Source organism: Rhipicephalus sanguineus, chromosome 6 (assembly GCF_013339695.2).
Source record: "Rhipicephalus sanguineus isolate Rsan-2018 chromosome 6, BIME_Rsan_1.4, whole genome shotgun sequence".
In the NCBI taxonomy this organism is placed as follows: Eukaryota; Metazoa; Arthropoda; class Arachnida; order Ixodida; family Ixodidae; genus Rhipicephalus; species Rhipicephalus sanguineus.
In genome coordinates, this window is record NC_051181.1 from 164,514,579 (window position 1) to 164,529,758 (window position 15,180).

General features: G+C 49.6%; 2 protein-coding genes across 2 annotated transcripts in view; both read right to left on the bottom strand.

The window, feature by feature from the left end:
* LOC119396979 (aminopeptidase N) overlaps positions 1-9,586 on the bottom strand; it is a 47,149-nt gene extending 37,563 nt beyond the window's left edge. The window contains exons 1-3 of the mRNA XM_049416664.1: positions 9,375-9,586; positions 6,784-7,093; positions 3,344-3,543 (exon numbers count right to left, since the gene is read on the bottom strand). Of these exons, the coding sequence (XP_049272621.1) occupies positions 3,344-3,543; positions 6,784-7,093; positions 9,375-9,571 (707 nt within the window). The 5' untranslated portion in view covers positions 9,572-9,586. The remainder of the gene's footprint in view (positions 1-3,343; positions 3,544-6,783; positions 7,094-9,374) is intronic.
* Positions 9,587-13,127: 3,541 nt separating this feature from the next.
* Positions 13,128-15,180, bottom strand: part of LOC119396980 (uncharacterized) — a 42,877-nt gene continuing 40,824 nt past the window's right edge. Inside the window, exon 5 of the mRNA XM_037664381.2 lies at positions 13,128-14,086. Coding sequence (XP_037520309.1) covers positions 13,910-14,086 — 177 coding nt within the window. The 3' untranslated portion in view covers positions 13,128-13,909. The remainder of the gene's footprint in view (positions 14,087-15,180) is intronic.

Below are 15,180 nucleotides of genomic sequence, written 5' to 3' on the forward strand. Positions count from 1 at the left end.
ACTCCTACGCGAAGTAGTACGGTTTGGCGCGCGTTTCGTACCGGTGATGATTGTGCGCAGTCAGCGTTTCATATAGACACAGGCGCCGCTTAGCGTTACGGGCAAAATGCACGACTTTCTCACGCGCGCAAAAACGCAACGTGAAACAAATACGAATATCTCACTGGTGTGAGCTGCGTCCTGTCTCAAAAAAAAAAGATCAAAGAAAAGATGAAGAAGGCAGAAGTTCAGGGGACGATGGAAGCTTGAAGAGATGAAAAATTCGTGAACATGGTGTGTCGTCCTGTTTCAAAGAGCCATATGCAGAAAATAAATGGCATCTACGGCTCAGCCACACTGGCACCGTGGCGGTGGAAGAGATGTTACGTCAAACAGTTTCAGGCCCCGCTACGGGTAACACTAACGGGTGAACCACCAAACTCGAATCTGCGTCAGCAGCGCCGTCTGCGAGAGGCACACAGCAGTCGCAATTCGGCCGACGACAATTTGCAACGGCTGATTTGTACTGGAAATAAGAGCGCAAACGACGGAAAGCCAGACAGTTAGAGACGCTAGAGACGCTGTGTGTCTAGTGTGAGCGCGTTTGTTTTCCAGGCGCTTGTGCTGCATAAGTTTTGCACAAGTTCGACGAAGGTTACGGCACTCGGTGAAATCCCGACAGCAAGAGTAGCCTTGTGCGAGCACGGCGGGGCGCACGTTTTCCCTCCAGTCCAGCCGTGTTCTGCGGCAGCGCCAGCTGTAAAATACGCCTGCACTGTGATGGGACGTCGCCGCATCGTCTGCCGGCACGCGCTGCTGAACAACCGGATGGCACCACGCTCCACCGTCCATCTCCACAGTGGCGCGGTGGCGTGCACTCGTATCGCGGCCGGCCCAGCCGAACGTGCGGCACCGCACCAGTTTTGCCCAGACGAACGTACGGCACCGCACGAGTGCACAGAAAACGCCACCAGTGCCGCCACAGAGGATGCCGACGTTTTCTTTTTTTTTTTATCTCGCACAGAAAATAAGGACAGAATTGTGGAACTACATTCGTTAGCGGTAGAATACACGGGATTTGCTCGGTAGCCTTCGCTTTATTGCCAAGAAAAGTCGTCCGCGAGTACAGGTGCGCCCATGTGAAATAGATTAAAGAAGGGATAACTTTACTGGGCGAGCGAGTTTGGGCCCTTCACGGGCCCTGGGCCACCGCACGGCCACCACATTGCACGTATGTGTCCAGACCACGCAGGGTCAGGGCACTGACACTAGAGTACTGGCACCGCGGTACTGGCACCCCGGTCCGGATCCTGCGACCCAATAAGGGCCTCCCATTGCTCCGATGTACTGATGGCGAGCTGCCCCAGCGGGGAAGGATCGCCAGGGCAGCCAAAGAGAATGTGGTCTAAGGTGGCGAGCGACTCTCCACAGAGTCCGGAGAAATGGGACGTGGGAAATGGGAAGTGGGACAGGACCTCAGGGGTGGGAAGAGTTCGGGTCTGGAGTCGCCTCCAGATGATTTGTTGCGAGTGGGAAGGTGGTGAGGGGGTGGAGGAGACGGGCAAGGGCAAGTTCAGAGAACGTGTATGCCCGCTCTCTCGAGAAATCCCGGCTGGGGGCACCATTTGGCCGGATAATAGGTCCTCGGGCTATGTTATCGGTGGCCTCATTTCCAGGATTGCCACAGTGAGCCGGTACCCACACGAGTTTAATAAGCCTATCGGGATTTACGGTACACGCGCCCTCAATATCTGCTACGCGGGAGGATGGACGCGACCACGAGCAAAGTTAAGAAGGGCTGTCTTTGAATCGCTAAGTATGTAAGTGACATTGGTTTTGGCGATTGCTAACACTATAGCAGCTGCCTCTGCTTCCTCCGCGGCAAAGGGGGGTGCAGGACGATAAGCTAAAGCTACCGAACGGTCTGGACCACACGCGGCATCTACCCTGCGCCCATCCTCTAAAGTGCCATATTCCTTATGGAGATTTACTGCTCGCGCCACGCGGCGGAATTGGAAAACTTCACCGCAAAGCGTTCGGGAGCTCCACGGAAACTGAAATCCTAGTTGAACTCGGTAAGTGTAACATGACAGCATTTTACTCAACGAATGCCGACTGTTGGCGTCTTTCACCGTAATAACGTCCAAATCAAAAAGGAATGTTTTTTGGCAACTCATTGAAGCAAGTGTGGTTGTTGTACGGAATTTCATCACAACGCAGTAGTCTACAAACACGAAGACGACAGTACTCCTATCATTGTAAAGGCGCCGCAAACGAAATGGGGAGTGGGTTCTTGAACGGGTAAGCCTTCCGTATCCCAAAGCAAAAAAGAATTGTTTTTGAGAGTTGCTGGTATGCGCGTGCCTTGGCCACCGCACTGGCATAATTCAGAGGTGGGAGGAGGGGGGACGCCCCGTATTGGTGTCCCCCTCTTGAGATTTATTTTTCAAACATCATGCTTCCATTGCTTGACAGTGAAGTATAGCGCTCTTAACTTTTTTAACGCCCGTTTATTTCGCGGTATGTGTGTTCAGTACTCTTCAGCTGTGTAAAGCTGTATTGAAATTGCAACTACCGTTCGATCGGTTTTCAAGAACGCTCAATAGCACAATGTAATTCCGTGAGGTGTGACCCCATGCTCGTTTCTTTTCTTTTTTTAATTTTATTTCAAAGCGTGATTTTAAATTTTATCTGATTAAGTATAAAACCTCTTTTTATAAAAACAAAATAGCCGCCATGGCCAGGAGTGTGTCCCCCTTGTGGTTCTACTGGATTTACGCCACTGGGCCAACATGCTTTTGCACGTTTCCTAATACCTGTTTGTGCCCGTTCTGTTATTGCCTGTTCGTATCAATTGTTATGGTTCTGCCAATTTCTGTTACGTTTGACACATGCTGGTGCTGGCATATAATATTACCGTAACCACTTCCCGGATATAACTTACGTGTTTCGCAATGAATTTCAGATGAAAGTAAAAATAATAAAAGTTGTTGGGCTTTGAGTGCCAAAACTACGATCTTGTTACGTGGTCGTAACGATGAGCAATACGATTACGAGGCACGCCGTAGCGGAAGGCTCCGGAAATTTCGACCATCTGGTGTTCTTTAACGTGCACCTAAATTAAAATTCACGGGCCTCTAGCATTTCGACTCCGTCGAAATGCGACCGCCGCGGCCGGGATCGAATCGGCGACCTTCGAATCAGTTTCAGCTGAAAGTAAGCGCCTGTGTTTCGTCCGCCCTCGCCCTCGCCCACGTCGTCCATTTTTTCGCGTTTTAGCCTTCAGCGTCTTTTGCCGGTCTTGCCTGTATTTCCTTGTTTTCTCAGTTTTTTCCCTCGAACACAACGTGCAAGAATGGCTCACTGCTTCCTGTCTGCCAAAGTGTAGTGGTACTTGTAGAAGCCTCTGGTGTCGCCCAGGCGTCCACTGAAGTGAATCTGCACGACGTACTGGCAGCCGGCTTCGAGACTGGAAGCAAGCGAGATGACAAGCAGGCCGCTGTCATCGCCCTTCTCGATGGTAGTGACTGCCACCTGACTGAGCGGGTTGGATGCCTCCCACACCTGCCCCGAGAAAGAGCCACAGTTAAGGCGCAAATACCTGGATTTACAAATAGCGTCCCGCAATACTTCTTCAAGAATGTATTTTGCGTGAATTACTGAGTACTGCGCGAAAAAAGCACTTGAGCAGAATACAAAAGGAAGTACGCGTATCTGAGTACATTGCAAAAAACTCGGGAAAATTATTTCGTTACTTCCATTCCCTTGCTCTAACCGGATGTCTGTTCTGCGCATTACGTGGCTGGCCTGTGCTCTTTCTTTTTTCGTCGTTCACTGCTAAAAAGGCACTCCACGAATGCTCTAGAAGATATGCTAAACTGCACAACAGAAAGAGTCCGTGAAGAGCGGAATAATTCTACAACCGTTACTTCCCTTGTCCAGCATTAGGAAAAAAAAGGCTAAAAGCGCATCTGAAACGAGGCCTTTTAGCCGAGACAGGCGCCGACTCTGTGAGGAAGAAAATTTGCATTGGCTTAGCTCGGCTATGCCAGGATATACGTAGCGTTAGCAAAGGTTCAGCTGATTATTCTTAGCTTTCCAGATTGTCTACGATTATTAGCCTTCTTCTGTTCATTCTTCGTACGCTGAAACGCCGATTGCCAGGCAACTACTACGGGATCCGATGAGATAAGCTTCTCGGCTCTTCTGCGCCGTCGAGCAGCATTTGCGCTCTCCTTCTCCATGGCGTTACCCACCTGCAAACGCCAGTCAGAGGCGCTATCAAGCGGCTCCAGCGCAGTGTCAGACGGCGACTGCACAGCGAAGGCGAATAGCTGCGCGCGCGCCGGCAACACTGTGTCTGCCATGGCTACAACGTCACTCCTCTCGAATCACAGCGGCGAGTCACAGCGGCGAGTCGCGTGCGGCGGTGGCGGAGTCTGCGCGCGCGCCGGCGCCAGTGTGTCTGCCGCGGCTACGACGCCACTCCTCCCAAACGCGCAGACCAGCAACGGCGAGCCGCGCGCGGCGGTGGCGGAGAGCGCGGGAGATGCCGGCTCCGGTGAGCCAGCTGTGTGACATCACTGATCCTCGCGCATGCGCAGCACGGCTCATGAGGATCTACGCGAAATCGGCTCCGGCTAGGCAAGTGTAGCTAACGCTACAAAAAGTTATCCTGCTCTGGCGCAGTGTGCTGTCCGCATCACGTAGGCAATCCTAGGCGAGTTTCGGTGTACGCAGCCTCTTATTTTGAGAAAGCAATAATTCCTGCAGCGGCCAGGTGAGTTTATCTGGCGCACTCTTGCTAAGAGATTCACGAAAGAAGGGGAATTTTTTAACGCGATAGCGTTATAGAGCTCGTTTCGCAGAAATGGCGCCGTCGGTGTCGGCGTCGCTACGTCGCTTGCGAGCGAAAAATCGCCCGCGACCGAAAAATCGAGAAAGATGCAAATAAAGTAAACAATAAAAATCTTCGGTTCCCATTGAAGCATCGAACCCGGGCCGCCTTGCGTGGCAAGCAGGTGTCCTAACACAAAGCCAGGATGTTACTTACAACTGCCTCGGGAAAAAACACTACATAAATGCCATGTAGTGGAAGGAGTCTCCTTGACGCATTTGGTTCGACAGGTGTCACGACGAAAATGAGCCCAATGAGCCGATTTGTAGGCGCATTGGCGAGGCCATCAAACTACGTTTTCTTGCGTGACGCCATGCCTCGAAAAAACCCAGGATAGTGCAGCCATCACCGCTGAAAACACACACGAACTTTCAAACAGCTCCAAAAATGGATAACTATGTCCATCTAGCGGAAAACATATCAAGCCAACGCCTCCTTTCTGGAGGAGGCGTTGATCAAGCAAACAGCAAACACTACATAATGTGCGGCCATCTGTGAGGCATTGTGAGAAATATGTCTCGACTCTAGCACAGGGAAGTGCTTTAGATCGAAAACCTGTACCGTTACTATGATACATAGCGCGCGCGTGCGTATGTGTCTCTGTGCGTGTGCGTGTGTGTGCAACAACACACATTAATAAGTATGCACTTAGTGGTTGAAGTGCGCACTAGGGGCCGGATTTCGCTATCGCGTTGAACTCTTAAAGGCGAAGCTTAAGGGTCCCCCAATTTTTTTCCGAGAGGCTCGCTTATATGTTGTTAGACACAACCAAACAAATCGAACATACAATTAGAGCTGGGAAAGCATGAAGAACGTTAAATATTGTCGTTAAGTGTAGTGTACTAATTGTGACGTAAATCGAAATTAGTTGAAGTGGTTGAAAAATCACACTTTCCGTCAGTGGGATCTGAACACACAACACCAATTCGAAGGTTGTCGGTTCAGGTCCCCCCGACGGAAAGGGTGATTTTTGGTCCACTTGAATTAATTTCGATTTACGTCACAATTAGTACGCTACAGTTAACGACAACAATTAACGTTCTCCATGTCTAATTGTCTGTTCCATTCATTTGGTTGTGTCTTGCTACGGAATTGAATTTTCCTTCCAAATATTTAAAGTACTGGTAGGAGAGAGGCGTTCGGGCTGTTAGTACACTGAGGCTAAATTACCCGAAATTGGACTGAAGGAGCCGCACGGAGAGATGCAGGCCGTGTGCAGAGATACGTGCCATGCGTAAACCGTTGTCAATGAACCGTCCTCGCTGATAGCTCAGTCTTCCCATTGATGTTCGCGGAGGCGGGCTGTCGGCTGCGTAGCGCTCGAAAAATAATGCAATGGTGCAAGAACTATGCCGCGGTGCCTTAGACATAAACGTATACGTGGATGAGCGTGTGATGCTGCTTTCACGTAGGTCAGAGTTTTATGTTTGAATTTCGCGCAGAAACCTCAGCGCGTGAGCGTCGGTGCGGCGTCACGAATTTAGAAACCTTCTTGCATATTTTTGCCACATTGGTTCATTCGGTTCAATGAACTTTTCTTAAGCTTGCTATGTTAAGACTTTGTGTTCCTTAGAACTCAATGTAAATCATTTTTACAGACAAATGATTACGTCGGTCCTAGCAGACGCAGTCATAATCTATGACGTCACGGTGAGCTGGCGCGGGAACTTCAAGATGGCTTCGCCACCTGTATATTCTTTCTGCGCGTTTTCTCGCTTACCAGATGGCGTCTCGCGGTAAGCTTTAGGTATTGTGAAATTGTAACGTACTAATAAGAGAAAAAGCGTTTTTTCTCGTCAGTGTCCCTTCAAAGACCAGTGCGTCAGGTCTGTGCCATCGGCTTTTCAGCAGCCAATAGCTTGCACGTGAGCAGCTAGAGGTGAGCAGTGACACAGAAGGTTCGTCACCTGCACGGCTGGTCCGGCACCAGCAGGGGCCGCGGTGAAGTTGAACTTGCCGGCATGCATGACCACTGTGTTGGTTGTCTGCATGCATCGCACGCGCACGGCCACGGTGGCCGTGAAGGTGTCGTCGTCGTCCGTCGTTGCAGAGGGCTCTTCGGCCGCAAAACGAGGCCGCATCTCCATGTCGTAGTGCTCGGGCATCAGGGCGCGAGGCAGCCGGTTGTTATAGACCTGCGCCGACGTCCGGTGCCGAGCCCGGAGGAACGCCAGCGTGTCCTCGCGCAGCACCGACGTGTGCGCCAGGGGGCCGGGCCTGCGCGTGTTCACAGGGCTTTCAGTTTCTTGCGATCAACAGTGCTCTTAAGTGTAACGCCGCAGCTTCTAGCCCAACGTTTCCAGAAAAGTCGGTTTCCTTGCTCGTACTTTATATATAGGCACATCTTACTCCAAAGGTAAGGATAACAGAGTAAGACTGGACAAGAGGTTTCTGCAAGCTCATGGCTCTCATGGCGTCGAAAGCGAAACTACACACGCCCCTCTGGGCTACCGGCATCTTGAGCGCAGCCTACGACAGCGTGGAAGACAAATAAGAGATGGCACAGATACAGCCACAAGTGCACGTCGCGACAGTGAAATGCCTGAAAAAAAGAAAAAAAGCGCCGTGTGATGCGTAGCATTGAGAATCAAAGCAACCGGTTAGAGATAAAGCCCTGAGGGGTCATGACACCGTCCCTTTGTTCGTTTTTCATTGTAACAGAGCACAGAGCCTAGCACAGTTACGCACACAAATAAATGGGCTCTAAGTGCATATTTTCAGTGGAAACTCCAATTTCGAATTGTTGCCTCAATATTTCTCCCTCCAACAGTAATTGCAATTGCGGCATGAACTATGCGAAGTCGGGAAATTAGGAGCAGCCACTTTGTTGTCTACGTAGGAATAGTGCGATACCACGCTGCACATATTTTTCCGCACGATTTGGCACCCAACGACGCAACAACGCCCTCGTCATTAAAGTTTGTCCGCAATTCATTTACAAGCGCAATAAAGAGCTGCAGCAAACCGCTAATATACACACGAAAAAAAGAAAACGACGCATGGCGTCTATGACATACCGTATTTACACGATTGTAGGTCGACCCATTTTATCCAAATTTGAAATCGGAAGTTGGGGTCGACTTACAATCGAAACAGAAACTAGTAGCGCCAGTTACGGTGGGACAAACGAGCAATCAGAGGCATGGTTACGATTTTACGTTTGCGTTTCGGCCCTACCTGTAGCTAATATTGTATATTATCGCGTATAACCCACATTCTCACAAACGATTCGCAGTTCTTTTTTGTTAAAACAAAATTATTGAAAATTTAATAATCCCCACGTAATGCCACGAAGTTAGCTTCTCTGCATAGCTGTGAAGCAATGCAGAAAAGCTACCTTCGCACACCGGAATTCGCGTTCTTTGTCTTGCTTTTACAAAACACGTCGCAAAACTGATACATGCTTACTTAAAATATTTCAGCGCTCCTTTTTACGACGACGGGACAGAGAAGTGCGTGACAGGACGGGCGCCGACTGCAACTATAGAGTCAGTCAACGTGTAGCCAGTCCAGCGAATATGTAAATAAATTTCCTTTATAAAATGCGCTTACGCGTTGTTGTTGTCTTGCCGTGCTATTTGGGGAGGTCGACCTACATTCGAGTCGACTTACAATTGTATTGCCGCACGTCCTATTTTTCATGAGTTGAAACTTCACCCACAAAGCCTGTGGGCAACGCGCTGCGCAGGCCGCGCCGCGATGTGCAAGAAGCTTCGCGATTGTTTTAGAACGTCCCGTTAAGATTGCGCGCCACACGCGAATGTTCCAGCTTTGTCGAGAGATAACGCCGCCACCAGCGATATCGCTGGAAAGTTCGATAGCGCCTGTATAAAAGCCGATGCGCTTGACCACTTGTTGATCGACGGTCGACGCTCCGTTCGCCGCTATTAGTGTATTGCTGTACTTTGACTTTCAGTTTTCCGGCCACAAGTTCGGCCAAATAAAGAGTTTCATCTCTGACGTGCTGACTGCTGGCTTCGTCGACGTCACGACCACGTGACAGTATAACTACGGTACTTTCAGCTCTTGCAATCACTTGCTGTCTTCTGTCCGAGAGAGTGCCCACTTTTCGGGATGTGTAAATTCATGTCGTTACCCCTCAGAGTTGCCACACTGCTGTCGGCTCAAATACATCTTTAACAACATTTTCATACAACCGAATTCTTGATGGAACGCATACTGGTTAACAATCAATGCGCAATAAGAACTCGATAGTCCGGTGTCCGGTGTCCTGTGCATTTGTATTCAGTTATATTTATTTGAGAAATGTTTGCTTATTTATATTAATAGAGAAGTGTCCTGTGACATCGAGTAAATGGCGCTCATCATTAAATTAGTTAGGAATCCGCCATTTTAATAATTGAGTTCCGTAGATTTGATTTCACCGAACGTTAGCATAGGTCAGAGGTTAGCAGGCGCATTCCAACATCGTTTATCTAATATTCTGCAATTACGTCTTATATTTAGATACATCCAAGCAGCTGATGACAGTACATACCTGCGCACGACGGCCAGCTCGGCCGCGCCAGGCCACCAGGCTGGCATGCCGGCATCTGTGTCCACCTGCCGGCAGGCAGCACCAGGTGCCAGCCGGAACCAGGCGACCAACACGGTGGTGACCAGAACCGCCAGGGCCAGACCCGGGCCGCAGCTCCGGCGCACGTAGCGGCGCACTGAGCCATCCTTGTCCGCCATCTCTTTGCGCACCCGGCCCCTGGCACCCGAGAAGAGCTCCGTTCGCCGCTCCACCACGACAACGTCAACGCTAAACAATTCTGCCACTTATATGGCGCCGCGCTGCACTGTTCTAACACGAGGCCTGTGGCTTCGTCATTCTGTCTATGTCGGCAGCCTTTTGCGCTGATCATGTACGTTCTGGTGCAAATATATATATAATTATTACTGCTGTTGTTATTGACGTTGTTGTTGTTGTTGTCGTTGTTATTATTATTGTTGTAGTTACACCAAGAAACAAACACACATACAGGATATGTGAAATACGTCAGTGCACAACTCTGCGCATTGTGCGATAGTGCTTGTGCGTTTACCTATTGTTACAACCGTGAAGCGTAACCTCATGGTATAAGATGACCGTATTCACGGCGTTCCATTAAATTTTTGTCCCGTCAGCTACAGTGGGGCGGACAATCTAAACGCCTCCAAGATGAAAGCGTGACAGCATCCGCATAGGTCAAGTGCCCGGAGTTGCGCGATCTGGGAAAGGTTCAGGGTGCTGGCGTGCAAAGACGGACACAATGAAAGATAAAAAGCATTTGTCCATTGCAGACGCCTTAATGGAAAACTGCCTTACGTTTTACTCAACTTATGTTATTTGTTCAGCAATCGGGCACGTGCGATCGTCTGTTTTATCCATTCGTGGCCAATTCTCCCGAATGAGTACGTGAGAAGTGGCAACCTTAACCGGTATAGAAGCCATCGAATGTTCTCGTTCAGTCGTCGGGCTACGCAGTAGTGTCTCGTATTTAAAAATAGTTTATTTTTTGAAATTTAAAATATTTCTAAAAGCAGGTGTCGGCCACTTATGCTCATCGCATGTGAGTGATGTATGACGTGTTCCCGGTTTGCGCCTAGCTTCTATTACACGTTGATACGTACCATGCATATCTAGGCAAATTACTAGCGGGGGAGCCCACTCATGAAAAGGAAATAGGGCGAATAAGAAGGATGATGGGCCCAGACGGTGTCTGAAGTCGAGACTCACCTCGGCGACGCGTCCGAAGAAGGGCTGCGGGCGCGTTCCCAGCAAGGTGGACCTCGAGAAGCGTGCCTTTATTTTCTCCTCTTTTTTTGTCTTGCGCCTCTGGGAGGCACGAACGCGCGTGCACTCACGAACGTCGTCTTCGTCATGCCAATTGCATAATCTGCAGTGTGACTACTTGTAATGCCTTTTGATTGATTGATTGATTGAAGCCTTTCAATATTGGCACATACCCACTCTGGGGGATTGGCCAAGAAAAATTATTGTATCCCATGGTTGAAATGCCTTTTCGGGTTCTTCGACTGCTTCTTCGCACTTGACTACTTCCCAGGTGAAAACGAAACCTCCTTCTCGGCACTACAGCCAGCATGATGGGTCGCCGACCCGCAAGATGTTATCGTTAAAACGAAAATAAAATAGAGAGTTTGAGAATTGGGGACCCAAGATAGATGCCATCTTCGACAAATCGCACCGGTGCGCACCGGGGCACCCAGGCGCTACGACGATTGGACGAAACGGCGCACCAGGGCGCCCCGGTGCGCACCAGTGCGATTTGTCGAAGATGCCAAGAGTGTACTAGAATATTCTAGTACACTCTACCCAAGACGCTGGGCCCCCAAGCTGCGTTGGGCAGCCTGCTCTTACGTTCGGATGATCAGCAGAGTTTGAGAATTGGGCCAACGCAGGCTGCGTTGGGTCGTTGGGTCAAGCGTACGGAGCGCCACGCGTGGCTACGCGTGACGAAATTAAAATCATGCGAGACGCGGGCCATACTGCGCCGTGGCCCGCGCTGTCTCTGTGTCTTCTCGCTGGTGGCCCAAGACGCCTTGGGGCCCCACGCTAGTTTTCAATTTTCGCGTCTCGGGTCAACGCGAGCGCAAGAGCCCAAGAGTTGCTTGGGTTGTGCGCATGCGCCCTGGCGGCTCGCAAGCTTCTTGGGTCCCCAAGCTCCTTGGGGCCCCAATTCTCGAACTCTCTAATGTCAAGAAGAGGCTACTCTTTAATATCACTCTCTTGATTTCTGTTCAGGTCAACTGTAAAAGTATATGGTCTGATGGCACAATTATTTCCTTTATATGTTTTCTTCTTTTTACATTGTTTTAATTATGAGTTAATATCTAAAAAGTTTATATATTTTTAAAAGGTTCGTACAAGCGATTCCTGCCCAATCCCCCACAATGAGTGTGAGCTTTATCTAAATGACGTCATCACCATTATTATGGCACTCGCAAAGCTACCAGCGAGGAGCTTCTTGTGCCGCACTGTTTGAGTCAGGCGCTCCGACGTCTTTGTGTAACTCGAGCAGCTGCGCAGGTCGACGCCTAATGGGTCGACGCCTCACGCAACGCCGCACTCGTGTTCGAGTACACACGTTGGCCGCGGATGACTGTGGGTGGTTAAAAATATTAGAAAATGGAGAGCGTATTAGCCCCCGAAGGGGCCTTAGAGACTGGTTGACATCCTCAGTCCGGGACGTCACAGGACGAAACCGCCGTCCGTGCAGTGAGGGCCTGTTGGGCCCCGAGGTCGGAGCAACTAAGCCGGCTCAGCTCCAAGTCCTCTCGGCTGTAAAGTTGGGGAATGCCTGTGTTCTTCAGGCAGGCCCGCTACGTACATCATGTGGTAGACGATGAAGCTGTTACGTAAAAGGTCTAAGTCGTTAGCGCGAATTTCCGTTTTTCGAACCTCGTCCTGGCCGCGTCTTCCAATCAAAAGTACACGTGGCGAAAATTGGCCTCGCAGTCCCAGTTGTTAAATTTTGAGACCCTTTCGAACGTTTCCACCCAGTTTCGGGGTCTTCAGATCCACGGAAAGTAGGCGGTTTCCAGGACCGCGGCGTGACGGCTGTCGATTGTGACACGGCTGCCATCATTGTATTGGCCGTCGCGGGGCACGAGAGTCTGTATTCCGGTTGGAGACTTTGTAGCCTGTCCTTGACGGTGTCAGGATCTTCTTCGCGACTTCGGCTTGGTTCACGGCTTTTTGTGGGCGACCGGAACCTAAAAGGACAGCCCCTCTACCAGATGTCGCGTGGTATAGTGACGGTGAAGAAGGTGGCAGTCGGACTGTTCAAGGTGAAACTCTCTGTTGGGAGAACTTGTGCCCAGAAAATGAAAACGCGTAATTTGATACCCTTGCAATGCCAAAAGTTTATTTTTTAGGGGCGTAGCTCCTCTTAGTCTAACCTTGTCCCATGTTAGGCGTAACCACGGCAGTATCTCCCGAACAGTATAATATATGGCGCTGTCCCATAGAAAGAGAAAAAAATAAATGAAAAAAATTTAAAAAATAAAAATAGGCAAAAATAAAAATAAAAATAATAAATAAGAATATAAAACATAAAAATAAAAATGAATAAAAAATATTAAAAAATAAAAAATAATAATAAAAAAGAAGGAAAAGCGGACAAAGGAAAAATAATCAAAGTGGCGTATCGCTTTGATTACTGCTGGGCGAAACCACTGAACATTTCACGGTGTACACATGATTGCTTCAGGAGCTTCGCCCAAGCTCTTCACCACTCACCCGTGGATATGCTGTATTTATTTATTTATTTATTCGTTGAAGCTTAAAACAAAGAAAGGTGACGTGTGCAGTAATGGCAAAACAGTCAGCAGCCCTCCTATGTGAAGAATCAGTCTTCGATGCACGACAGTGTGCGGTCTCGGGAGCTTTCTCGAGAAACTCTTGACGTACCGCATTTGTAGCTCTTGCCATACGCTGAACGGCTGAACAAGCGGAGTGCGCGAATAGTGAACTTTAGAACGATTACTATCCGAAGCGTTTTCGAATAGCAAGGCAACCGTTTTCAAGACAGCTCTAGAACTGCACAAAATTTGATTTTAAACAAATATTCGCATATTTTACCAACGAAACTTTAAGATTACCTTTAACCGAGAAAAAGAAAATACCACAATTACGTAAAGTGAGGTAAGCTCGAATAGAGCAGCGACTAGAACTGTAGGGTGAAATACAGCAGTGACTAGAGTATTCAAGTTTCAACCAAGAACGCCTTCGCCCAGTGATCGACACAGCGTCGATAGTCCCGCAAAAGCTTGGGCTGCATGCACTTTGGCAGATAATGATTAAAAACAACAAATGTGACGCCTCGTTGTTCCAACGTTTCATTCCTTTGCGGCTCTACCGTCGGCGCTAATCATTCGAAAATTATTTGGTATGCGCTAGTGACTATTCAATTCGAAATTTTCCACACCTACTGATTACGGCTATTAAAATTATTTAGCTGAAAGTCGGTTCCGTCAGCCACGACCGTCAAGAGGGACAAAGCTGCCGCGGTGCAAGGAAGCGCACATTCAGGTGGCTCCGCCACAGTCGCCGTGTGCAACGGAGCACTCGTCGGCACGCGTCCTTCGAGAGGCCGCCTGCCACACAAGAGCCGGCAGCGCCGTCCTTCGGGGAGGCAGCGATGGCGCTTCGAGGTCCGTCGGCTGACCCACTGCCGAGTAGTCGGGTGGTGGCACGCCGTACACCTGCGCACATTCAACGACAGAGGCTTCAATCGTGCAAGGTTTTAAATGCGAAGCATTTCTTAACGAAGCAAAGGCACTTTGAGCGTTTCCATCCATCCATCCATCCATCCATCCGTCCATCCGTCCATCCGTCCGTCCGTCCGTCCGTCCGTCCGTCCGTCCGTCCGTCCGTCCGTCCGTCCATCCGTCAGTCCATCCATCCGGTCCGTCCAGTCCAGTCCGTCCAGTCCGTCCAGTCCGTCCGTCCATCCATCCATCCATCCATCCGTCCATCTATCTATCTATCTATCTATCTATGTCTGTCTGTCTGTCTGTCTGTCTGTCTGTCTGTCTGTCTGTCTGTCTGTCTGTCTGTCTGTCTGTCTGTCTGTCTGTCTGTCTGTCTGTCTGTCTGTCACTGGTGTAGCCAGGAATGGGGGTTTGGGGGATTCAACACCCCCCCGCCGGAACGCAAGCGCGAACGTACATAAAGAATGCCTGTGTCGTTATTGCTATTGTTGCTATCAATTGCTATCGCTATCTATCTGTCTATATCTATCCATCTATTATTATCTACCTCCACCTGTCTATGTTGCTACAAGCGTCCCATTCGGCGCGTTTCCAATCGAAGGGTAATTTCGTCAATGCTTCAACACTCCGCGAGGTGATGGCTTTAGACCAAGCGCCTCGCTCATAGCATCCATCCATATCGAAAAATAGCTCTCCGACGCTCACCTGGCTGTCGCACCGCGTTCCCCGCTCGCCCTGGGAGAATTAACGGCCAGGCTCCAGGGAAGACACGAAGACACGACGCGCGTGGCGTTTCTCTTCGCGTTCCGCGACGCTTTGAAGGAGTGTATATCGAGTATCAGTGTTTATTATGTGCTTGTAGATGCCATATTTGCTCGGCGTTCACCATATGCGGTGTCTACGGATATGTTAAGAACTTCAGCGACCGCAAGGGTTAAATCATGATCATGGGCGTTAGTCGTCGGTACAGAGGTGTGCCACTAGGCGTCGACGTGAGTGCGTCCACCCGTCAAGCGGTGCTATATCTGCAAAACAACAGTAGACATTGTACAAGCTCTCATATACCAGTGCAATATAAACAATCA